This window comes from Larimichthys crocea, chromosome XV (genome assembly GCF_000972845.2).
Source record: "Larimichthys crocea isolate SSNF chromosome XV, L_crocea_2.0, whole genome shotgun sequence".
In the NCBI taxonomy this organism is placed as follows: domain Eukaryota; kingdom Metazoa; phylum Chordata; class Actinopteri; family Sciaenidae; genus Larimichthys; species Larimichthys crocea.
The window spans coordinates 17,328,004-17,355,194 of NC_040025.1; the positions used below are offsets into that span (position 1 = coordinate 17,328,004).

Consider the following 27,191-nt stretch of genomic DNA (forward strand, 5'->3'; position numbering starts at 1 on the left):
GCTTCAAAGAGTATCGAACAGGCTGCCTGTAGCTACCTGCTTTAAACACAAACACCAGCTTCCATCAGCAGTAGGAAGCAGCTTTCTTCTTCCTCTGTGAGAAGGTATTCGGGTGTCCTTTTGAATCAGACAGTGCACTTTTCATCTCTCTTTTTTAATCCTACTGAGGTAAGGGATTATGGATGCTTATCAGTGTATGAAGATCACAGGGATTAGGGGTCTAATCCCATTTGAAACCACACAGAGTTTTGTCAACCTTGTCTAATTCTGTTCAACTATGATCTGCCCACTGCCCCAAACATTTACAGTGGCACAAAGCCAGGTTATATGTTTATCCTCTGTTGGTCTTTGACTCAAACCAGTTAGATCTGTTCATATATACTGTCATCAACCAGAGAGAGAGACTGGATTGGATCCACTAAATCTCACTAAAATCATCCAACGAAAATTACCCTATTTCTTGTCTTATTGCTCTCTATCTTCCCAGATAACATGTTTTAATTTCTTTTATCCCTAGGTGTGAAATTGCAATGTAACTATCTTCTTAGCATGGTAACACTGCAGTCATTTTGTCTAATAGAAAAATATATAGTCCCACCCTGCAACAGCTGCAGTGTGAAAAAAATAAAAATCTTTTTCTGGGGCTCTCACTCATATCGTTAAACAGATAACCCTCCCCCACTCTCATATGCGTGACACGTTGCAGCGTTGTTAAATATCAAGACCATTTCTCATCCTAATGACCTAATGTGAACGGCATCAACAATTGCTTCCTTCTCTCTCTTTGGACTTTAATCTCACCAACCTCCAACCACCCCACCTCCGCACTGATAGGTAATGGAGAATACAGGCATTGTGAATCACCATTTCGCGACAGCAACTGCCTCTGGATGGGAAATTATAGAGGCCATACATTGAATCTGAATATCCATATTATAATATGTCATGCACAATGATCTTCAATGCTTGTTTTCTGAGGAATAAATGACTCGAATGTCTTTCCTATTGAAAAATAGAGAGGCCCAGTTATCTCATCAATATTCTGCAGAACTGCAGCATCAGAAACTTTAGTCAAGTAATTGTAGTGATGCTGAAATATGCTGCTTCATCTCTTTTTATTAAGCTGATCAAACAGGAGATCTGTCAAGACAGCTATATCTAACTGTTTCGGTGTGAGCTAAGAGCATGACAGCGCTTCTTCCTTCTTTCTTTTTGTATAAAGGAAGCCACTCTGCTCACAAGGCCCTGTTTCATTTCTGTCTCTACTTGTTTGTTTTCTTCACGAAGCTTTTGTTTGATCCTCTGGGTTTCTGTTTGAAGAGGAGGTAACCTCGTGATGCTAATACGACTGTAAATATGAGGCCCACTGAGGTTTTCAGACAACACTAATGCACATCATGGACTGGTATTGGATTGGTCAGGACCATATGGCAAGGTGTCTGTTGAGTGCCAAGGGAAGCCTGTAAGTGACTGTATGAATTATGGAAAATTGTAAATGGTGTTAAGTATCATAGCTATTTAGGATGTGGTTAGTGCAGTCACTGCTCACCTGTTTTGCTGAGACGCTGGAAGCCTTAATGACTTTATTAGATTTCATTAATCATTCACTGGAAGCACAGACACTGATGACAAAAAGCTGTCATCTGTCTTCTCTCAATAAGACCACCTCTTCCACTGTCTGCACTTCACTCACTGAACTTAGATGTCATTACCACTAATACAACGCAACATGTTCTTTACTGTTGTTCCTCTTAATTGGAAGTTGCATTAAATGTAAATGAGTTGAATTGTATATGTCCTTAAGGACACAAAGGCAAGTTGTTGGGTTAGTATTATATGGGACCTTATGCGGAGAAAGCTAATGTGTTGTTTGATTTTAAAGCAACATTACATAGAAATTGGTATTTTTTGCATATTAACTCCCCCAGTTTCAGAGTGCAATACCACTGTGGTAAATATGGATGGCTGTACATGTGTAGTTGTTATGATCAAAGACTAGCAAGTCAACCACTTTACTAACAGTCAAACTTAAAGCAAGTCCAGTAACACAAGACATAGCAGCCAGCTAATATTACTTACTAGTCCAACAGCAAGAACCCCAGCTTGGCATCTGTGTAGCTACTGGATTTGATCCCTCTCTAATTTTCTCTTTTATCTTCCTCCGTCAATGTCCTCTTTGGTCTCTTCCCCTCTGTCATTATGTCCATAGAGGCTGCTTAGCCTGCTTACATTGCCCACTTACCCAGCTCCAATTCTGGCACTACACGGTCTCCGCTCCCCATCAGCATTCGCCCCATGCCCCTGACCTGAAAACCTTGTCTTCCCAGTTGTCCAAAAAGCCTGTGGTATAAACAATAAAACCCCCCTAGTGCTCTGAGCTCACAGTTCAGACAGCTACCAAAATGAGGTGGGAAAATGTAGCTAAAAGGGTAATGGAGTACGGCAATCTGCCATTGTTGACATTATTGGTCAAAGATGGCAATCCAAGAAAGCATCATTACAAAGTTTACTTGCTGAATATTACGATTATTTGCTAGAAATTAGTATGTGAGACAAAGTAACTCCAATTCAGCTAAGCAAATGGCTCGTTCTTCATTCATCAGTTAATGGCATGTGTGTCTGCAGAATAGCTGTTTATTTAAGCAAAGATTTTTTACAGTAGAAGATGATGCATTACAAGTCTTCCTGTCTCCTAAGTGGGTGATGTCTCTTCACCCCAAATCCAAACCTCGTTTGGAAGTGTTGTGAACGTCATTTGGATGGATGACAGCAGTTTGTGTTGTTCAGAAACTTATTTAAGTTTCAGTTCAGTCATTCTAGCTCTTCTTTGGTGAAACCAGACATATACCTATGTTGCCACAGTGTGTTGTAGGTCTCGAACAAAGTTCATTTTCTTCTCCTCTGTCTGTTTGAAAAATACCATTTTTATAATTGTCAGAATGTTCAGAGGATATGTTGCTTAAAAAATGAGCCCAATATTTACTTCAGTGACTGTGGAGTGAAAACACTCCCATTAGAGTCAGTAGACTTCAGACCTGCTGCTAAACCCGCATGACACAGTACAGACAGTGACTCTTCGATGTGGTGTCTCTTTTGTTAACTGCCTCTTTTTACCCCCTCTCCGACCCTGCCCCTCTGCTCATTAAGTGGTCCTATGTAATATGAAGTGCAGAGGGGAATTGATGGAGAGCATGGAAAACAATTATTGAAACGCACCTTAGGATTCATTATGGAATATGAGTATGCATAGAAAATTTAATGAAAATCCCCTCAGGATGGTAGTGCTCAGGTACTACGCCAGTCAAATTATCAAAGAAACAGAGTTTAGATAAAACCTAATTGTAAAGAACAAAATGGAATAGAATTGGTACAGATAAAGTATATACAAATATAGGAGCAGTTATTGATGGTGACTATCTGCATGAGGCAGTTTTAGTAAGCATTTGACTACCAGCATTTACATAGCACCAGTCTTTACATAAACACAGCCTGAGTTACATTGCTGCACCATTCACACCGACCAGTGACAACGTTACATCAAGTGACATCATAGCAACAAATTATTTGACTTTACCGGTTTTGATGATGTAACTTGTCTCATCCGACTTCTAGAACAGAAAATACTGTAACACACAGCCGTGGTGGAAGTAAAAAGATGAAAAACATATTTGACATTACACTCGATGATGTAACCTGAAACACTGACGTTGTCATGCCGTTTTGTTGAAGTAAACTGGTAACTAGTAATTTGAATATTCAAATGCAGAATTAGTGGAGACAAATATGACACACATTTACATGACCAGCTGATTAAAGCTCAGTCAGACTGCAGGCCTTTGTTTAGAGCAGATACTACAGCAACAAGGACCACAGCAATGCATTGCACATAATTTCATCATCAAAGCATTTTCCCACTGAGGAACCCTAAGTGAATGAGTGCTGAGCGAACAAACTCTCTTGATGCCGGACACTTCATATCACCAACAGTCACATTTCAGCACAGAAGCTGTGAGAACTGGGCAATAAAAATGAACTCATGTGCCTGACAGAAACGGTATTTGTCTATTCAGTGCTTGCTTGCTCTTCCAGTTAACTAGTCATTGTCAGAGAAAATGCCACGCTCAATAATGCATGCCTAATCTAAAAGACCATTGCCCTTTTGGTACCTGCTCTCATCTCAGCAGCAGAGATTAGAGCGGGGTGGTGCATCTTAACATGGCCAGAGCTGATATTTTACCAATCACTGGATCTCATTTCACCAGTTTGAAAGGAGTATCCGTCATTACCTTGACCTGAGGAAGATTTCTTGACCTGTTTAGTGTGCAGGCTTTACTAGCCTCTTTGGTGAGAGGTTTACTGGCACTTTGAGGTGCCGTCAAACTGCATGGTGGCAACTTGGAGTGAAACATAAATAATTCAAGGACAGTTAATTCACCTTGAGATTGCTCTCCATGGAGTTTGAGAATATAAAATGAAGTGTGGCTGCCCTCTCAGATTGTGATGGCTTCATTTTACACTTTGCCTCATTAAAGGCTGAGACTATGATAGTTCTCTTGCACACACATGTGTGGGTATGCAGCATTTGCAGCTGTATGCTGTATGTCAGTGGATTTATATTAAGGTATTGATCATAGTTGACACATCAGGCTCCAGTTGCTTTTATGGAGCATTGCACTGCATCTATTGGACCTCAGAGAGACCAGTAAAGGTTAATGAAAGTACAGTGTCCCATATATCTTAAAATCACGGCAAACACTTCCTGCACAGGCAAATAAGAAAGAGGAAACCATGCTCTATCCCCTAATAGGTCCCCTGGCATAACCCCTATGCTCAGCCTTTGCTGGTTTATGCTTTAGATTACCTTTCTAAATAATGCAAACTTCTGCTGCTGTAGTCAAAGAATACCTCCCATTTAGCAGCATGGAGTCCAGTATCACTGCCATTCAGATCAACTGTCACAGCTTGATGAGGATCGGCAGCATATCTGACCTTCTAATGATTGTCCTCCAGCTAAGGCCACAGCAGGACACTTGTGTAATTTCCTCTTTTATCCGGAAAGATGACAGGAGTGTCCACAGCTGGAGTGCTGTATGATTGGAAAGTAGATATGCTTACTCTGAGTTGGGTGGAACAGACTCTGACTTCCTCTCTCAGCTTCAGCGGGTGCTGACAGTGGATATTAAAATAAAAGTTTCAGATGTAACATTTAAAACTCCAGAACAATTTTGTCTCTGTTTTTGTTAGCCCCATTGGATTGGCAAGCTACTGAGGAGGTGATGCAAAGAAACACGGACGCACAGGGAAGCTCTAGCTCGCTATGATCTGTCTTGATCATTTGCTGGAGCGGGAATCAGCAGTAAACAACTGCAGACCTGCAGAGCTTTAAAGTCTCACTGCAGCGCTTGCAAATGGGGAGCAGAAATCTTTTGTGTCTCAGCAGTTTTATTCCATGTTGTACAACCCCCCCTCAAAAAAACCCCAACAACTCTAGAGTCAGTATTTATGAACTGCTTTTGATTCAGTTACAGTGGTGAAACAAAATAACATGCTCATTAGAGCTGTCAAACTGTCACTCTAATGGTACTTTGCCATTCTGTAATGTATTACTGGGTTAAAGCTGATATTTTAGGTGAAAATACGCCTGTATTATCAGCCTGAAATGAAAAGTGTGACTTTAGAAAGAGCCTTATGAATGTTAATCTATTATTTAAGTGGTATGCCCTCTCGTGATAATGGCATACAGGTGGTGAGAAATTAAAACAGTGGAGTAAAAGTGAAGTCCTGCTCCTCAATATACTTTATCCTTTTTTGAAAAGATAACTGGATGTATCACCATTAGTTAAAACTGCTACTAATACTGCTAAAACTGAAAAAAACTAAAATAATTTCAGAGATGTGTGTGCTTTACTGACTCCATTACAATGTATTTGTTTCCACAGTGGCATACCTGGGAAGAAATGTGGGACCATTGTCTTGTCAGCTGAGGAGCTGGGAAACTGCAGAGTAAGTCTGAACAGTTTTAACCAGTATATTTTCAAATTTGCATTATGGTAAATGTTTTGCAATGTTCACTGATCTAAGTTGAAAAGGCCCTTTAACAACGCCACATCAGAGTTTAATTGAACGCATTCACTGGAGCTGGTTTATTATTACGGCATGTCACTGTGAAATTGTATGTGACACACAGTAGAGGAATGCTGCACGTTGTTTAAGTCACGTTTAGCAATGTTCACACGCCTGCTGATGTGAAGCGGGATGTTTAATAGCCATGACTTCAGCGAGATATATTGTATCGTAACTGTCCCTCATTAAACCTGCAGGATACACCATGTCACTATGCAGTTGCGCTTGTCATTTAGAAACTGTGTACATAACGAATATGCTATGCGTTCCAATGGCTTTTTAATGAGCCTGCAAACATTCCAATCACTAAAACAGCCATTTCTTCTGATGTTTGCGTGTTAATCCATGCATCTGCATTAATAACCAGTGTCCACTAATGCCCATTGGCTTTCTCTTTGCACTGCCAAATGAAGACAGTAAATAATCACATTATACTGCTGCCAGTGGAGCAGAAGAAAGTAGATAGACTTATTGGCCAGAACAACTGGCCTCCCTCAGAGGCTATAAAGTAAGCCACTGAGCTGTAACTATTGTATAAATGTTTTATGATATCCTAATGAATGTAAGCATCTAATGATTCAAGGCTTTGTATCTTGCAGTCCTATATGTTGAGTAAAAAGCACCTGGTTTAGCAGTAATTGTGTCTGCCTTTGTGTTTTATCGTTTATTTCCTAACAAATAAACAGCCTCTGATGAATATGAGGCAGATAAGCGGTGCTGACAATAAAACCGCTATGATAACCATTTCTGATTTGGTCCTAGCTCGATTGAAGTGTCAGTGCTCACAGTCATGAAGGGCTGCTGTGATTCATCTGGTGGATCTGCCATGATAAGAGTTAGCATAATCAATGCAAAGCACCACTTCAAGAAGCGATTTTGTAATATAAATGCAAATGATCATCACTGGTACAAATGACCACTTCCTTTCTCCCAGACTGAATTAGAGAGACAAACTTGACGTGTCACTCTAGACCTGCCCTGTTTACACAGAATATGACACTGAATAGAAAATGCCTCAGGTTTGAGTCAAGAACAGGAAAAGGCTTAATGTAGTTAAACAATCTGATGACTTGCTGTCAGTCCCTCACCTGTGAATTATAGCAGTTTGGAATTGTTACCATCCATCTGGATGCTGTTTATTCTATAATCCACCTGTGGCCAATAAATGGATGCAACATGCCTCGCCTGTAGTAAACACTGCAACTCTTGTTTGGAGAAACTGAAACCAGCAGTGTGGGAGTTGACTGGGGAAGTTATGCAGGGACTGTTAACCGAGAGGCGGGTTGGCTCTCACCTTCGTGGAGGATTTGCCAGGTATCATTAAACAGAGCAACAGCCTCTGCATGGATCAAAGGGTTCCTCTTGGCTGTCGTTATCTCTGGCACATATGACATGCTGAGCGGCAGCAGGCTCTCCCTCAGATCCTCCTCACAGTCCAGCCGCAGCACTGGCTGATTTTAATTGCACAACACTTTACACATGACAGTACGAAACCGCAGAGAGATCCATTCTTTTACTCACAAACAAGTTCAATTACCATTGACTTTTTGGATTGTGTGATGTATTTCTCTCAAGTAAGTATTCTTCAGTTTGTTGTAGTTGTAAAATAATTAAGCTCTCTTACAGTTTTTATGATTCCATTTACTATTTTTTGTGCTGTAAAACTGTTCCTCACAATGCCAAAAAAACTCCTTCACCTGAGGCCTATACTCATAATAGACAGACACCTGAATGGAGGTTTAAAGTTTTTTTTCCTGAGGGGAATTGTGTTAATTTCTGATTCATACAATCCTCTGGGTCGTGAGTTTGCCAACTCATATACTGATATAACATGAATTTAAGAAGTATCTGCATTGTCTTTGTATTTCTTTGAAAGACCCGTTCCACTTTCTGAAAGTGACAAAGTGTACATTGCTCCGCCACTTACCTCATGCAGCGATATCTTGGTGGAGCAGAGAAATGGGAAGAAGGATGCAGACTACACTCTGTATTCCCCTGCTGCTCTTAAAGCTCAGCGGCTGAAATGAATGTTCTGCCTTTTTTCCCCACTTAATGAGAGAACGCTGCTAGGCACCAAAGTAGGTATGTGTTATCTGTGCCTAATGAAGGCTTAAGTCACCGTGCTGCCATGATAGTGTAATTGTAAAGGCCTTGTCAGGGCTGAGCAGGATGGTTACAGGATGTCTCTATTTTTAAGGGCTTTGGAAAACTGACCTAAACAAACTCCTCTAACATAAGTATTTGTTTTGCTTTTTTAAAATCCATAAAACGAGCCACAGTGGAAACTAGAACATTAGATGTTGTATGTGAAAAGCCATCAAGGGACAGCTTGACACACTTCCAGTACAAACTTCATACTGTAGTGGATGGCTCTTTAACTTGACTGATCCATTTCCAGCTAAGCAAATTGAAAGAAGACAGTCTTCCATTAACGTGCTCTCTACCTGTATTGTAGAAGCGGTAGAAACATAACTGAAAATGACAGTAAGGAGTGAAAATTGAAGCCTCGCTTCATTTAGCCGCAGATTGTTTTAATCAGCTCTTTACTTTACTTCATCCATAATGTTGATTGGAAGCATAAACTATGATTGGAAACAACAGTGATAATCACATTAGCTCTCCTTTCTGGGGAGAGTACTACAGGAGTTATTTTACTATATATTTAGTGACATCCATCTGTCTCTCAGCAATTGTTTCACTGATAGAGGCTTCTCTGTGTCTTGCACATGTCCAAGGGATAAAGTGATGGGATGCAGGGGTTAGGGAGAGGTTGGTCAGAGGCGAAGCGCACCACACTGATATGGGTCAAAGCAATCGATGCACCATGCTGATTCAGATCTAATAGCTGCAGTTCAAAACTTGGGAGACCTGGAGGTTAAAAACTCTCTTTCTTGAAGGCTCTGAATGTCTTCTGGTTTCTTACAGTTTAAAATATGATGATTAGACTCGACTTGCATATGCAGTATTCGGCAAGGCTAAAAAGACTCAGCTTTGAGAGAAAGACTGCTGGCTGTGGAGAACATTTTCCAGAATGTCTTCTGATGTGGACATTTAGCTGTCTACTCAGTGTCCACTGTGCAGCTTCATTATTCTACAATGCAGACTAATATCTGGAGAATATCAGGAGCCGAGAGCATTATGGTGCATGTTCATTGTCCTTGTAATAGCAGCGCACATTGAAATGGTGCCTAAATGAGTATAATTATGGTAATACCAGCCTTTCTAATGTATCATTAGCTGCACTCACACCCTCCACATCCTTTTTGTACACAGCCCTCCCTCCTCCATGTACAGGGGTTTTAGAATCAATTTCTATGTCTCTCCATGGTCTCTTATACTGTTACTATGATTATATTCAGCACAACAAGATATTTTCAATTTGATATCCCTTATCCCATCCTCTGGTGTTATGCAGGAGTTGCATAATAAAGAAATGGTAATGAATGCATTTGCAGGTTTTGAAAACTGGAGCCCACTGGCTGGTTTCACTCTGCTCTTATTAGGATTCAGTCAGCACTTTGCTTTTATTTGGTGCTTCAGTGCTTTTATATCTTGGCACACAGCATGTATAAACAAACGACAGGAGGCAAACAGAGGCAGGAGCATGGATTTACAGTATCCTTTACTTTTTTGTCTTTTCATTTCTCCGATTCTCTTGTTTTTTCCTCTATTGTAGGATTATGCCACGATGCAATTCTGTGCCACCAAACTGGATAAAAAGGACTTCTTTGGAAAGTCTGACCCCTTCATGGTCTTCTACAGAAGCAATGAGGATGGCACGTAAGTCTTTCTGCTTCTCAGTGGGTTTTTCATTTCAGCTTATCATGGGCAGGTAGGAGGGCGAAGACATCAAACAGGAAGGGATCCAAGGTCGAGAGAATTAGATTGAGATCCCCCTGAACTCAGCGGTATGAAGATAAATTCATGCAGATGCGATCTTGAAGCAAAGCGTATTGGGAAGTTTTTATGTGTCTTTTAGGATTTTAAATCCCTGTCGATTTGCATCTCCAGGTTCACCATCTGCCACAAGACTGAAGTAGTGAAGAACACACTGAACCCTGTGTGGCAGTCCTTCTCCATCCCTGTCAGAGCACTCTGTAACGGAGACTATGACAGGTAGGATGAATAATGATGTACAATAAAATGTTGTGCGCACTCACACTCACACATACTCAAAGAAGGAAAGGAAATCAAAGCCAAGCAGACTTTCAATATGCGGTGTAGATATTTTGAAATGACTTGGGTGTGTGTCAAATTTAGACACCATTGATTTTCTACCGTTATTTCATCTGCTACTGAAATAGAGAATTATTACAGGCCTATCTTTGACTACATGCTACTTTGCCTGGCTTTTCATTGATTTGCCCACAACCGGCAGGAGCATTTTCAGAGCCAATCAAGTTTCTGATTGGCTGCTCCAGTGGCATCTGAATTCTTTCAGAGCAAAGGGCCTCGCGGGACAACTGAGGAGCAGGAAGGGGTTTTGGCAGGAGAATAAAAAATAAGACAGAGAAAGAAAAGTGAGAGGGGAAGACAGAGTGGCTATACTCATCGTTCTATAGATGCTGACAGGTGGCTGGAACAACAGAGGAGCCCTGCTGTGTGTGTGTGTGTGTGTGTGCGTGTGTGTGTGTGTGTGTGTGCGCACATATGCATGAAAGTGTGTAGACCCAGACAGCCATGAGAGTGTGGAGAAGTCGTCAAAGAATATGTCAAACTTTGCCCTCTCCAACACGCTGGGTGTCAACAGAGGTTCTTCACTTGGATCGCCTCTCTGCTCACCTACCTGGAGAAGCTAATTGGGTCAGACAGATGGAGTAGATGCATGAAAGACGCTTGATTCCCTTTGAGGATTTTGATGGCAAGAGAAATCTACAGTGGTTTAGAGTCTGCCCTGTGTTTTGTGGGAAATCTGTACAGTTTGCTGTGTTGTGTCTGTTTTTTGAAGATGTATGCAGCAGAGGCAGTGCAATTATTCATTCATTCATTCATTCATTCACTGCTTCTCAGAAAATCAATTTTTATATTATGTTTAAAACACAATGGCTTTGCAGTAATTGCAGTTGGTCTGATTTTGACCCACAGTTTTTGAATGTTTGACTTAGGCATTTGTCAAACGCATAGCCATTTCTACTTGATAGATAATGCAGCTTTCACAGAATAAGCTACTATGCTTTTCCTTAAATAAAGTCTGTTTAATTTATAATTTCTATGGTCCACAAATTTTCCTCAATGGGCTTTACAGTCTGTACAGCATACGACACTCTATCCCTGTAGGCCTCGAGTCATATAAAGAAAAAAGGGCTTTAAACTCAATAGCTCATCCAGGCTGGACAGACGTAACAGAGCCTGTGTGCACAGAGTAGACAGAAATAATAATAATAAAATTACCCTATAGATTAAACTGTATAACAATATTTGGTGGCTAGATTGCAATGTACATAGAGAACATTGATCCAGGAAGACCTCCTACCACAAAGAGAGGGAAAAAGGACAAACCACTCATACACACAAGATGCAAAATACAAAGATACGATTCACAGGGTCTTGAATGATGTTTACCTCCTCATCACATCTTATGAGGCAGGCTTACGAATCTGTCAAATCTCTTGTAATTATATGACTTTAATATCAATCCGAAGGTAAAATCTCTCTCATTTCCATTTAAACGTTCCTGGGTGCAGGAACCACAACAGTGATCCAGACTAGTTCTCTGTATCATCACCTGTAGATTTGATCGTGTTGTAGGGCTGCTCATGACTCTGATCATTACTCTTGAGTAAATGACTTGAGGTAAATTTACGTTGACGGACACATCACTCAAGAATCGTGCACCACGCTGGCTTCAATTGTCAAAACACATCAATTTTATTTTTGCCGTTAGTTCTGCCACTCTGACTCTTGAATTCTGAATATCTGGTTGTGTTACAAGTTGTTCCAGAGTTTTAACACTGATTCACAGAACAGGGAGAGGAAATATGTTAGCTGCAGACAGAATGAGTTTAGGTCAGGATAACAGGGCAACCCTCCATTACCTTGCCTCCTCCTGGACCCACTGACACATGATTGACAGCGACTGATGGGAGGGTGCAAGCCACTGATCTTTCCATCAAACCAAGAAGAAGAGAGGAAGCACTCTCCTCGTTCTATCAGGCTTATTTATTTGGTTTTCTCGCCTTACAACTTATTTTGGGAACTTGCAAAATATGCTCCCTCCCGAGAGGTTAGGTTTCTATCTTTGGCCTGTGCAGGGAAATGCTTTACCCAAATTTTTGGCAACTATCATTCTGCTCTCTCTTCTGTAAGAAACACAAACTAACTAGTAAACAATTAATTAAAATCATTGATGGCGGTTTACCAACTCTAAAAAGATTTGTTTTGCTTTTTTGGATGCAAGACTGACAGAATCCACAAGACTGCTTTGTGGATTTGTGGTATCAGTCTTGGTTAAATGATTTGTCATTACAGACCAGCCTCAGCGTGCAGCGCAGTCTAGCCTCAAAGAGGTAACTCTTATTAGATCCCCAGAAGGATGTTTGTGTCTTTTGCATGCAAAACACACAGCAGCCACTCTTTGATTGATTTAATTCAGCCTTCACAACAATTAATGAGCTTTAATAACTTGGGTTTTTTGCTTGCACTTCAGAAATGCTTCCTCAAATCTCCTCAAGTTCCTCAAGGACATTTAGGTAGCAGCTCTCGCATTACACATATGCCCACACAAACAAACACTTTTCTGTCTCTTTGCATGTGTTGTACAGGACAATCAAAGTAGAGGTGTACGACTGGGACAGAGACGGGAGGTAATGAATATGCACACACAGACATTTATTTTATATAATTTATGACATCTTCAGCATGTCTTACTCATTCTGAGTTTCTCGTTTAAATCCCCATAGATTACATTTTCATCAGATTCACAATCTCTTCCCATTAACTGCTTGTAATTGTTTTTATTAACAATGGATCCCATCTGTGCATCAGTGCCTGTGGTGTCATTTTATCTTCTACCTGTTAAGGCTTTATCTGAAAGGACAGTATGTGATGCAGTTTTTGTGCCTCTTCTCCAGCCACGATTTCATCGGTGAATTCACCACCAGCTACAAAGAGCTCTGTCGAGGTCAGAGCCAGTTAAACATCTACGAGGTGAGTAGAGATAAAGACAGTCCATGCTGTTATCACCCTTTCTGTTTCCCCTCAGAGCACCTTTAGATTGTAGTCATTTTGACTAATACTTGAGCTCTGTTAAAAACCTTTTTGAAGATCACTGCACTGTGTCTAGATAATGGTTGTTTTAAATCTTGTGTTACTTTTTCCTGTTGTGGATCTGTTTTAACGACTTTAAAGTGGAATTCAGGTCACAAAATAAAAACCTGACCTCCTTTTTTATCTAATTCTGATGGTCTGAGTTCTGCAAGATCAGATATCTCTGCGTCCAACCCTATTAATGTGTCTCAAGTCAAGTGAAGCACAGTGAGCAAACTGTGGATAGGCAGAGCTATAAGCAACCTATCAATAAATGAAGTGTGGATGCACATTTGCTACAAAGGTTTTTTCTACTAGGGCACAAAAACAAACCTAAACTCCATTCCTCGGTACCACTGTGAGAAAACTAGTTCAATTTCTGAGCAAATTTAAGAGCCCTTTGGCTCAGCAAGGTCTTGTTATCTGAAGTTTAATGACTTCGGGGGGCTGTAGATGTTTGAGCCAGAATTGTGGTTGTTTGAGATTAACAGCTCCCCTCCTCTGTCTCTCCTCACCCTACAAGACATAAAGCATCTGAGAGGTTAAGAGTTGCAGCAGACCAGATGAGGAAGTGTGTTTCTGTGGTGAGAATACAAATGTGAACCCCAAAGAACTATGCTGCTTATTAGAGTTTTTTTGGATAATCCTTGAGGGTCAGAATGGGTATTACTGTTAGGCGCTGGGAGGCTTCTATTGGTCCTTACTCATTAAAACACTTGCCATGTTACATTAGCCTCTGAATTAGTCATGGAGGTACCTTAAGGAAAGAAGAGGGCTGGTGAAGAGAGTAGGAGGGAGAGGAAATGAGGTAGATGGGGATAGGTGAGGAGACACAGAGTGAGAAAGAGAAGACAGATTTAGTGAGTGGCATGCAGGGTTGCCCTTTCACACTGCTGACATGACAGAAGAAGGTGCATCCATTACCCTTCACCAAACCCTCTGTATTTTAATTAGAAACCGAAACACATCAATTTCCTCTCGCACTCTTTGCCAGGTCAGTGCCCTTGAATCAACTTTGAGATGTGTTTAAAAACTACATGAAGCCACTTTTTCCACAGTTGACAAATAACAAATTTGAATAGGTCACTGGCCTGCAGCGTCAGACTCTGATTCCTGTGTGCTCAACCTGACGTGCATGGGGCCTGCAAACATTCGCTTTGTAAGTTGAGGTGACAGCAGGCTAATGCTAACATAGGTTGGTGTAATTAAGGGTGATGTCTGTGTAATGTAATGTGAAGATGGCATGTGATGGCTGCAATGTTATGAGGCATTATCTGTGTTTGAGGAAGATGGAGCCTCTAGAGAGGAGGAGAAAGGAAGAGAGTGGGATACCTTTTATTTTATTACTGTATACAACACAGCATCCTCTAGACTTGTGCTTTATGTCTGTGTGTAGACCATATATTGGACCTTGATGGCTCACTGCTGTGGCACACGTGTTTTTGGCTGTAAGCTCCAAATGTAAATGTAAAATTCAGGGAATGTAATCGCTCATCATGAGCCCTGTATATGTGCATTTTCACAGATTACACATTATTCTTCTCCAGTGAATTTGCACACCATATATCTTGGTCTCTGTGTGGTTATCATTTTATTACAAGTAAATATATGGGACAGAGACATATGTTCCACCATTGTTAATGTGCATGTAAGACGCAGTGTAGGTATAAAAATCCCCTTGAATAATCTGTATCTTGCTGCGAGGCATGATCAATGCTATCTCGTTCTCAACTACTGCAGTTATTGGATTCAGTCCCTATGCTCCATTACCCTTACGGACACGGAGTAGGAGGACAAAGATGTTTTTATTACTTGCCCAAGGGTGGATAAAAAGAATTGTGCTGCAAGTTTACATTATCGTTATCCGTCTTTTCTATTCTGCCTTCATACCAGGTGGTGAATGCCAAGAAGAAAATAAAGAAGAAGAGATACATCAACTCTGGGACGGTGAGTCTTAGCTCTAAGATAAGGCAATCCCTCGTGATGCATTCTCCCCCCTGCCCTCCTTTGCTTTTGCATTCACCAGGAAGTTTCCTCTAAGTGGATTGCATGAGGCAGTTCAGCTCTGTTAAATGTTTTTGTTCCATTTCCAGTCTCTGAGCTTATGATTCAGTCAGTGAATTTAAGTAAATGGGCAAAATATTTGTGTGACCTCAAACTGGGTGAATAACCAAGTCAATGATAATGCATAAAGAGACTCTTGTCTGTGTCCTGTTAATGAAGAGTAGTGATGAATGTTTATAAATGAGCCACAGCTTTGTTACCGCCTGAGTGCTTTTGCTGCTCGCTGCTCTTACTTGGCTTGACTCTGTAATTAAAATCTCTGCCTAGTTATCCATCACACTGATCATTTATCAGCCACAACGATGCTTAGGCACGACAATCATTCTGCATGAATGTAATTTTTCGGGTGCTTAGCTCAGAGGTCAGTGTTAATGTGTAAATTGGTAGATTTGCTTTTCTTAATTAACAAGCATGAGATCATCTATTTGGACCTTTTTTTTCTCTCAGGTGTCCTTGTTGTCATTCAGTGTGGAGTCGGAGCACACCTTCCTGGATTACATCAAAGGAGGGTGAGTCTGACACATATGTTGTTGCTGTTTATATGAATACACAGCATATATTTTCATATTACCTTCGTGACAGGCTCCTTATGGCAGTAATACACTCTGACAGCATATAATTTAAGTCCTCCACCGCTCAAAAAATGTGTTTGTGTGTTTGAATGTATTTCTTCACTTGGATGTTTGAGCTTCACTGTGCATAATGATGATTCTGAAGACTGCTGAAGGGAAAGTTTGTCTTTACTCAACTTAAACTCAAGGTGTGCATGTAGGGTTTGTGACATCATAACTAGTCTGGAAGTCAGTTTTTAACTGACTAGTTCAGTTACAAACTGAACTTTGCTTCAGTTACAAACTGAACTAGTCGGTTACTTACAGTTAACTTACAGAAGAGTGATGTGGAATGATCAGATTTTGAGTGGCATCTTGTTGTTGAACGACAACAATTAAAAAAATATTAACTTGTTCATAAATTTGATTTTTAAATATATTGAGAAGGAGAAAATGTGATTATTAAAACTGGAAGATCCATATCAGAAACAAATTATTATTCCGAGCAGAGCATTTTATATGTCTTAAAACATGTCTGAGGAGATCTTTACCTTTATATGTCAGCTTTATTACGTGACACACAGCTCTGACATTCTGTGTGAAATGTTGGGCACAGACTGTACAACCTCTGGCCTCCTGTAAAGGATACATTTAACTACTGACTTGGCTCATGTGCTTGTTGTATCATATGTGGTTCATTAAAACCACAACGTTTCAAACTGAAACAGACCAAAAAGGATTGATCACATGTTGAAGTGTGCACAGAATAGGTTCTTTGGGGCGATCCTTTATGCCATGTTCATGTCCTACTTGTAAACTAGCAAATATAGAAACTTGTAAATAGCTTTAATGTCAACATATAAGTCAGAATGATGACTGGGAAACTGGTACTGGAATGAAAAGTGCGGATACATTCCAAAATATGGAAGACTCATGTTAGCCAGACATTGAATGTGATTAAATCCAACTTGTATGGACTTGTATGACTTAGTGTCATTATCATTGTCATCCACAGTTTTAATTCTCACATGACAAACTGTGTAGTGGAGCAATCATTTTGATGATATAAACGTTCGCAATTTGTTAACATGGAAATTTTTCCCATCTCTACCATCCATCCATCTATTCCATATGACGGTAATGTAGCATTAAACCGTTCAGGTGTGATGATGGATGTTTTCATCTCATTGCTAGCATAGACATCATAAAACAACAGCCTGCGTAAAGCTAAAGTAACATTTCAGCATGCCTGACAAACACAACACTTAGTGTTGAGTTAATGTGCTGTTACAACAAAGGAAACAACAACAACAACGCCTGTTGTCACACGCATCAGCACTTCATCTGCACTCCCCGTAGAAATAGAAATATTGCCTGATATTTTAGCTATTAGTGTTTTTTGTCAAAGATGTCAGGGATCTTTGTTTTATAAGTCATTTCAGTTTATTGTCTGCCTCTGAACTGTCTAATGCCGTATCATAAAAAAAGAAAAACAAACAAACAAACAAAAAAGAGCACAACAAGGTCATGTTAGCCAGTGTGGTCAACTAAAACTCTACTGGAATAAATTGCATACAGTAAGTGGAGGCAGTAAGAGGCAAAAAAACAAAACAAAACAAAAAAAAACACATATTACTGCGCTCTCATTGTAGTTTCACTTTACACCGATGAAGTATTAGATAATCAGTCAATAGTGGGAGTTACCTAGTTTGCTAAAACCTGCTGCAGCAATACAAACAACATTAGTGAGTGTTGTGGGCATTGTAAACTTGTCATTGCTGTGACTAATACATGGAAATAAGGTGGAAAATGAGTGCTGGGAGATTTAATACAGTAGATTTAAATGCATGGCTTTTGCTCCCCTGCTGCCCATTGCAGTACAACGCACCCATCCACTTTTATTTCACTGTTCACTGTGGCCCCAAAGCAGGCGATCCTGTCCCTGTCCACAACTACAGTATAAAGGAATATGAATGACTATGATAAAATATGGAGAAGATGTGAGAGCTTAATTAAGGGTGGACAACCTGTCACATATGGAAATGTTTCTCAGTGGATCAGTGGCTGCCCTGGTTTTAGTTTTCTACTGATGGCTGAGTGTCCCAGATCTGTCCTGTGGGTCTCTCTGCAGCTCACACAAACGGACACACATACTGTATGCACTCACACACCCACTTCATGTAACTGTGTTCTCCTCCTTACCTTTATTACCTGCTCGCCTCTGATCTGATTTGTCCTTGAGACACTGTAGAGAACTGCCAGGAGAAGGACAATAGACAAACAAAACTGGCTTATACACTGTGGGTTCATTAATGTTCTGCATTTAGATACATATTTCAGTTTATGGGGGTGCCTCTTAACATCATTTCATATTCACTAAAACCCAGATAAACACTCCAAGATCTGAGTAACCTAAATATGAACACTGGGATTTGCTGATGCCGTGACATGTACTCTGCCCTACTCTTCTTGCTTTAGGTGCAGATATATTTCTGCATGACATTTAGAAGGAAGAAGCAAAGAAGCAAGAGATAATAGACATTCTCAAATGTGTGGGATATTAGAGATTTTTAGTGGCATGATAAATATCTGCAATCATTTTGGCTAGACATTAGATAAGCTAAGCTAAGATAAACAATGAGTCTAAGTTGTCTGCAAAAGTCCACATCCTGCCTTTTTATTGAATTTCGCTTTTATTGGATTTTGCACTGGATGTTGAAAATCTACATTTACAGCTATCTGCTTCCCGCATAAGTATTGAGTACTGTGAAAGATTTGCTTTATTTTATATGCACAATACACCAAATCCAGCACTCCACAAAAAACTTAAATCGTAAATGTTTGTTTCTATTATATTAGAATATATCACTGTTCACCATCAACATGTTTTTATCCATCATGTTAAATAAAAAGTGATAATATTCATGAAACTGTTTCAAACACAAATGAGAGAGATAGATTTCCCCATTAATTAGTGTGACCTCTGTGTTATATGGGTAAAAGCATTATGTAGAGTGGTACGTGTTGATGTTAATGATGTTAAAAGCTATTTTGTATGGTTTCAGTGTCATACTTGGGATGGGTGCTGATGACAAAGACTATTACGTTAAAAACAGCCATCGTGGTTTCAAAACATCTTTTTTGTAAATATTTTCTCATGGTCTTTTAAATTATCTTGAAAGCCTCTGTGTCTGCTGTTGTCATTGTGTCTCTGATGTTTTCTTTAAGAAGCACTCTTAATAATAGAAGTCCTCGTGTATTAAAATGCTCAAAAGGAGCTGCAGCGATAAGAATAGTCTGGTAGATACCATCAAATACATGATATTTATACGAGATACAGAATCGGTTAATAATAAAAGTCTTAATATCCAAGTCTCTATGTACTGTAAGTCAAGGCTCTCTCTATCTCTGCCTTTGTGTTTTTATGTTTTGAAAGGGGCTCTTATCATTTTACTATAAGTTGTCTCTTGATTTTGTCTCTTCTTTGTAGAATATAAACCAACTAAGATGTATTTTTATGGCCATTAGACTGTGCTGTCAAAATGCATTTCAGAATTGAATGTAAATATTTCACATGTAATATAGCCAATATGTGGCTGTTAAGAAGAGTGAATCACTTCCTTCTCTGCTGTACTTCTAAGCTGTGTTCCTGTTTTTCAGTGATACTTTAGTCTATGAAACTGTCTCAGTTGCGTCTGGTATTTGAGCCTGGTTGTGAAAAACAATATGAAAATATTAGATGACGTTAGAGGAAACTGACAAATCAACATTGCAACCCAGGAATATAGAGAATATGACTGTTGATTCAAAGCTACAAGTTCACTTAGCAGTTAATAAGAACAGAAATAGATACAGTACAGTAGTAGTAGTATATCAGATCTTCAAGATCAATTCATTCGAGGCAAGATTCAAGGCTACATCTAAAAAAGCTCCACGCTTGTCTGGCTCACTATCTTCCACTGTGTAACTGTAGCATATGTGTGCTATTTTGATAGTTACTTTTTTAGATGTCTACATAGTATATGAACTTAAATGTTGGGAATTATACACTTAAGTGTTTCAACAGAGCAATAGTAGAGTATTAGTAGTAGTATAGAGTATTATAATTATTTAATACAGTAATTAAAGTGTTGTTTGTGTAATATATAATCATCTACCAAATATGTGTAACACCAATGTGTATTTACTGTAGATTCTTTTGTAGATGTATTGCCTAGTTTGATTTGAGCCACCTCTCCTAAAAACTATATGTGTCACAGTCCAGTTCTCTTTTTTTCGTATCTGAGCTGAAAGATTGAATCATATCATTGAATATGCAAATATTGTAACTGATTTATGAGTGTGTGGTTCAACCTCCTTTTTTTTGTGTCTAAAGGGAGCACCGTCTATAACACCATCTCTGGGATGTTGTATGTATAGTATTTTTTAGATAAACAAGCCTATTACTATTTTAAGATATTATTTGTCCATTAGTTCCCCATGATCTATTTGAGCGATGGTAGCTAAGAGAAGGTATAATTTCACTATGCCAAATCTCCACAATCATAAATAACCTGATTTATTAAGTAAGAAAAACAAACAAACAAACAAACAAAAAGATTGAATCTGCTTGGAGCAGATTGCATGACAGACTGATGAGGAAAATAAACAAGATTACTAGGACTGGCAGTGGAGAGATAAAATAATGAGCATGCTGCTTATCCATGATGGGTAAGATTAACTGTATCCATGAAATACCAGACTTATAGTGTTTAACTGAAAATAGTTTGGGAAAAGTATTTGCAGTTTTGGTCAATTAAACTGGAAAACCTTTAGGCAAACTTTGAAGTCTTATCAGTCTTTATAGTTAGAGCGTATTCTCCACTGAACATTCATCAAGTTAGGTCCCATAATAACTGTTAGTGTCTCTAAGGGGCTTCACAACACCCACATTATGAAAATTAAGCACACCATAACCTTAACCCTTCAACTGAGGATGGGAAAAACTCACAGAACCTCATTAGAAACAAAAATACTCTCCCCGCTGGGACGTTCAGACATGCAGTGGGTGCTGAGAATGAGCCAATGAGGATTAAATGTATGTATTGACTAATTATAAGTGTTTTAATTGGCTGGATAGCATTTGAGGAAACAAGCAGGTAATTACCAGGAGAGAAAAATAAGATGTTAGATGACAAAATATTCACAGGTATTGCTCATTTCTAACAATGAGTCATACAAAAACATTCTTACTGTAATGCATCATTTCATTATGTCCTAATCTCATACTGACATCTTTGTCAAATAGAAATTGCAGAATATTTTTGAATCAGATTCAAATTTGATTGTAGTTTTGTTCAGATTTTATGCATCCACATCCGCAGTGACAAAATTTGCAATTTATGAGTTCTGCCACAGAGCACAGCCAGTGTTTGTCCAATGGATCGCTTAGTTTTGATTTGGCAGCTGTACTTCTGCAGCACGGTGACAGAGATGACTTTTCTTCATCTCATACAAAAATGTATAAAAAGCAGCTGGAAATAAAAGAAGCCGAACCTGAATGCCTGCCAACCCTGCCATTCAGAGAGATGATGAGAAATATGAGCTGAAGCCTGCATGAGGCTGTTTGAATTTGACCTAGATTTGATATTTTAGATTTCTACTATTGATTCCTTTCACATGTATTTACTTTACTGCTCCCTTTCTAACAGGTGATAACTAACATGATGCATTTTAGATGATTTTTTGCTGCACAGGGTAAAAATTTTCTTCTCCAGACACACCATCACATCCTGGCTGCTTTTTCACGAACTGGTTTATCAGAAATATTCATTAATGTTCAGCTGGAGCAGAGATATCGTCAAATAGAGGTAATTAAAGTCCAAAAAACCACATACTGTGCTTGATTGTGAGAGGCTAATGAAAGATTTATATTCTTTTCATCACACGTTGAAGTGTTTCTATTTAAATTAAATCTGCAGTGAGATCAGCTGTGTAATAGCTTGTGTGGAGCCTCTATTGTGTGGAGATCTTATTAAGATTTAATAGTTTCATCCCCAAATATCCTGTTGTTCTGATATTAGAGAAACTGACACTTTTTTTTCATTTAATTTTCTTAGTGGTTGCCCTGCAGAATGGCTTTTTTTTTTTTTTTAACACAGGAGTAGACCGTTTTCTTTTCTTTGTCTTTTTCTTTTACTGCCTTTGGTATTGACTGATTCTTGAAAACAGGGAGACATTTCTCAGCTGTGACAGTGATTCTTCTGCCAGGTTATATTTTACTGCGAACACAATGGTTTGTAATTTGTTCACCTTGCACAAATAACCGGAAAGAGGTGGCATTAGAAGATTTAAATTACTGGGTGCTGGACTGCTAAGGATTGTGCTGCTTTAGTGTTTCAATGTCGGTCCTGTTCATGTTGAGTTCACAGGGAAGCAGAGGCAGAACACTTCACTTTGAATTCATGTATGACACAATCTAGGGAAATCTCTACAACTAGAGACTGTCAAGACAGTTTTCTACAATCTGAATCTTGCCACTCTCGACCTCCCTGACCTTTCTTTTCCTTTTTCTTTTACTGCCACATACCAAATATCCAAGTTTAATAATGTAATTTCGGCTGGGGACGAGGGATCATGTCCCCCTCACTTTTCAAAGTCTCACTTCCTCACATTTATAGTTTCAGTATAGATTTCCATATTAAAATCTCTCGGAACATTATTCTTTTACTGTGCAAGCTGCCCTACTTTAGTGGTTGGTGGTGGTTGTCTAAAGGCAAAGAATTACTTTCAACATATCTACCCACTGTTTTTGTTTGCAGTTAAAATAATTTAATCTGTTGTAATTTTGGGCCACAGTTAATGTTCCCTTGAAAAGGTGCTAGAACTGAACATCAGTCAAAGATAAGTCAGTAAAGCAAAGAGTTATGTTTACTAAAAATGAATCACTAAAGAAGTGAAGTGAACAAAAAATGACTTTAAGTATTATAGAGAATTGATAATGAGGTGGCTATTATTATTATTATTCTTATACTGTATATTTTAAAAAATTCCAGTATATTGTCTTCATTAAAGCGACACTCTTGTGTATACCTACCTGCCTGCATGTAATTATAGGAGAAAAGTACTGTTCCAATCTGCTCGTGATATTGCATTGGACAGTTTCCAGCACATACAGATTGTAGGTGTACCATAGCTGTGTTCTTTGTTTTACATTATATACAGCATCCCACCCAACGCAGATTGCTGAGAGTGCAGGGATTTCACATCACAAGTCTCCTGCCATATGGTGTTTGTCTAACTGGAAGGGGAAAGTCAATACGACACTGATATGTTTGTACCTATTTTAAACTATTGCAGCGATTCAAGGTGATACAGACTGGTTGAGAAGCTGTCATTTTAGCTGAGAACAATACAGGGGGAAGAGAACACGCTGAGCGAGTTAGTGATGATATGAAAGGACAGAGTGAAGCCCACTGGGAATTGTTGGACTTCCTGTTCTGAAAAGTTTGTACTGAGTCAGGTTGGAAAAGGCCATTTAAAGGCTGGTGTCAGATTTATGAACTCCTGATCAAATGTAGGAAATCGTGTTGGTACATCAATTTGGCCACAGAGCAATACATCACTCAAGGAAGAATCTAAAAAAAGAAAGATGACTGAAGGATTACCTGTTCTCAAGGACTGTAGATGTGAGGATTGGAACAATATAAATAGTAACAGACCATCCACCAGCTAGTGGTCCTCTGCAAGAAAACCTACAAAACAGACAGTACTGCACCATCAGTCAACATCAATCTGTATTGATTTTTTTTTGTCTCAAAATAATTTGTGAGCTCAGCTCTTAAACAAATCCCCACTGTGCATCACTAGTAAAAGTACTGCACGCATACTGTATGTGTGATGGGCAATAACTCTTCCTGCAGCAAGCTACAGACAGACAGCAGCAAATACTGACTCCCAGAGGACTGTGTGTCCATGGTCTGTTGTGTTGGCCGGCTCATTTCACAGTACTTTTCTCTAATAGAAAAGGACACAACTGATTTCTGCACCTGCTCATTGAGTGAATCCTTGTGGAAAACTGCTGTATGGAGTAGGATAAATGGATAGAAGGATGGATATTACATGCCTTACTCTAACCCCAGTCCAAACCCTAGTCCTAAAAGGGAAACAAGGGATATCTACCTTGAGTACAGTGCAGCTGTTATATATTGTACATTTATTACTGAGCCCAAAGACAGCCCTATCACCAGGCAAGCACACTGATATTGATGTCTCGTGAAAAGGAGCTGCAAAAGCAGTTACTCTATGGTTAAGATTAGGGAAATATTGTGGTTATGGCAAATAAACTACAGTTACGGTATTTCAGTCAGAACAATCACGTAAGGGTTTTAACTATGAATAGATTAATAGATGTGATTATAAAATTACTTCTGTGCGTGTCTGAACTACCACAAGGCTTTTTGTTTAGGCCACTAAAACTTTTAGGTTTTAGGTCATTTAATAGGAAGGAAGACATTGGTTGCAGTTATGCTACTTCCTGCAGTGTAATTAAATTGGGGGATTGTCCAATATGGATGTAGTTCATAGAATACTGGGCTAAAAATGTTTAATAACTTTACCAGAAAATCACCAGACACAAACTACATTTTCTGATACTAACTGACCCTATTAAAGCTCCTAAACTGATCAGACTGCTGGGGAAATCCATCAGGGTTTGTGATGATGTTACACAAGGGAACTGTAAGATGTTCTTCTGCTGGATTATGGAGTTTAAGCGTCAACTAATGATTATTTTACTGTCAATTAAACTGTTCATTATTTATATGTTTAATAAATGAAGAACTGGTGACAAATTCTCATGAAGATTTTACAGTGCCCAGGTTGAAAACCCAAAGATATCTGGCAAAATGTCTGGCAAATTTGAGAACCTGGGGTCAGAAATTTTAACATGATAAATAAATGAATATCACAATTATTGTTGATGAATTGACAATATTGCTGTTTTTTGGTATTGGTTATATTGTTGAATCTTGTGATACTAAGTGTTTATTTATAGGATTTATAGGTTGTTGTTGGCCGTCAATGCTATAAATGTGACACTAGTGATGGAATTTTTTGTAGGGACTTTCACTTACTGCAGAGTTTAGCAGCTACAATCTGAGGATGAACTTCCAGGTAATGTTCTGATGGCCTAATTGGCAGTTTGACTGACAGTTTTTACTGTCCTGCACTTTGCATTAACTCTAACCCACCACCTCACTCAAGCCAAACATTCAAAACTAACCACAGAAATCAGCACAGACTTTCAAATTCAGCCAGTGTGCCATTGTAACAATCCCCCCTTTGTCAGCTGAGTGGTCCAGCTCAATGCTGATTAATTAGCTGCGGTCAGAGTCTCCCCAGGAGGAAGGGGCCATTATCTCCAATGCTATGCTTGTGGGAATTTCTGAATGGAGGTGAAGTCAAGAAAGGCAATCAGTGTTAATCACAATAAAAGAGCACACACTTTGATCTAAGGTTCCCTTGCCTTCACTCTTCTTCTATCTCTCTGGGGAATGACGCAAATCCAGCAGAGACTTGTTAGGCCAAGTTTAGTTTCTTTTCAAGGTTTTGCCTATCATTACAGGCTCATGAATAAAAAATACGCAGCAGTTTTTGGACATTTTGTGAGACTGCTTTTTCAGATTGATACAGTGAATGGAAGACCTCACATTTTCCTTTGACCATAAAATAGTGACCAAGTGGAACAAAGACAGTAATCAATGATAAATATTATAATGGTGACAATAATGACCAGATGCACAGTATACAGGGTTGTGTAATGTTTGCAGGGTTGTGTAATGTTCATCTATCTTTAAAAAGATAGATGAACATGATGAGGAAATGTTCTTTTTAAAGCTTTTGCGCCCCGTTAATAATAATAATACTTTTCCTCTGTGTGTGAAATCATTAAGCCAGCTGCAGCGACTCATTATGTGTTTGTGGAGATCATGTGAGAAATTATTATGCCTTCATGAGTTTTTCTCAGTTACTGTTGGATGTGTTTGTGGTTTTCAGTTTGCCGTTGTGCCGTTAAATCTTTAAATACAGCATTATATTTGAAGATCATATCTGTTCTTTGGATGCTTTTTGACCATAAGCAAATGTTGCATATAGTTGAATAATAAAAACCTGATTAGATCCCATGTTGCACAGACCATAAAAGCATATTATCAACAGTGTTGTGGGTTTCGTTTCATCACACCTCCTCTCAGATGAGAGGTAGAGCAGAGAGCGAAACCGTGAAACAGTGAAACCTGGGAGAGCCTTGTTAACAGCATCCTTTCCCCTTTTCATCTGTTTCAGGACTCAGATTCACTTCACAGTGGCCATTGATTTCACCGCATCAAATGGTGAGTGTTTTGACCACCCTGTTAGGCTTTCATTTCCGTCCTCTGATATTTGACTGTGACATTTTCCATGAATCAAAGATGGGGTTGAAGTTTTCTCCCTGTTTGTAGCAAACTTTTTTTTACTGACGTGTTCCAATTCATAATGTCACTGTAACCTCAAAAACACTTTATCCAGTAGTGCTAATAACACAGGCAGTCACAATGAGCCTCACCTCTGATTCTGAACATCCAATTAAGTGTTGGCTCGCTCACATTTCTCTGGTTGCAACTGTCAGTTTGGCCTTGGCCTCATGGTTTGCATCACTGACTCTGACTCCTCTTGTCTTGAAAGGAAATCCATCCCAGTCCACTTCACTGCACTACATGAACCCATACCAGATGAATGCCTATGCCATGGCCCTGAAGGCTGTGGGAGAGATCATCCAAGACTACGACAGTGATAAGATGTTCCCTGCACTGGGATTCGGTGCTAAGCTGCCCCCTGATGGGAGGGTCTCTCATGAGTTCCCTCTGGTGAGTAAATAATGTCATCCATCATCAGAATTTTTCATAAAAGTTAATCTGGCTATGTGAAAATGATTTTAGCCCTCCCATAGGAGTTTATCTTTGAGTATGTGTACTCTTTTCTCTTTTCATGCTCTCTTTCCCATGTATGGATAAGCATGTTTTCATATGCAATATGGATGTGTGCATTTTGAAATGAATGCTGCTACACCTCTGACATGCATAATTCAGAATGAATTTCATTTACCTTTTATAGTGCAAATTAGGTTCTGTAAGGCTGAAGGATTCTTAAATCAATTTGGCTTCTCTCAGCCAGCTAATGTGCTCTGGTTGC

The 27,191-nt window shown here is 39.2% G+C and overlaps 1 protein-coding gene across 1 annotated transcript in view; it reads left to right on the forward strand.

The window, feature by feature from the left end:
• The window catches only part of cpne5a (copine Va), a 68,058-nt gene that overhangs the window by 27,398 nt on the left and 13,469 nt on the right, over positions 1-27,191 (forward strand). The window contains exons 8-16 of the mRNA XM_019259223.2: positions 5,940-6,003; positions 9,800-9,903; positions 10,135-10,239; positions 12,885-12,926; positions 13,194-13,269; positions 15,262-15,315; positions 15,880-15,941; positions 26,307-26,353; positions 26,685-26,866. Coding sequence (XP_019114768.1) covers positions 5,940-6,003; positions 9,800-9,903; positions 10,135-10,239; positions 12,885-12,926; positions 13,194-13,269; positions 15,262-15,315; positions 15,880-15,941; positions 26,307-26,353; positions 26,685-26,866 — 736 coding nt within the window. The remainder of the gene's footprint in view (positions 1-5,939; positions 6,004-9,799; positions 9,904-10,134; positions 10,240-12,884; positions 12,927-13,193; positions 13,270-15,261; positions 15,316-15,879; positions 15,942-26,306; positions 26,354-26,684; positions 26,867-27,191) is intronic.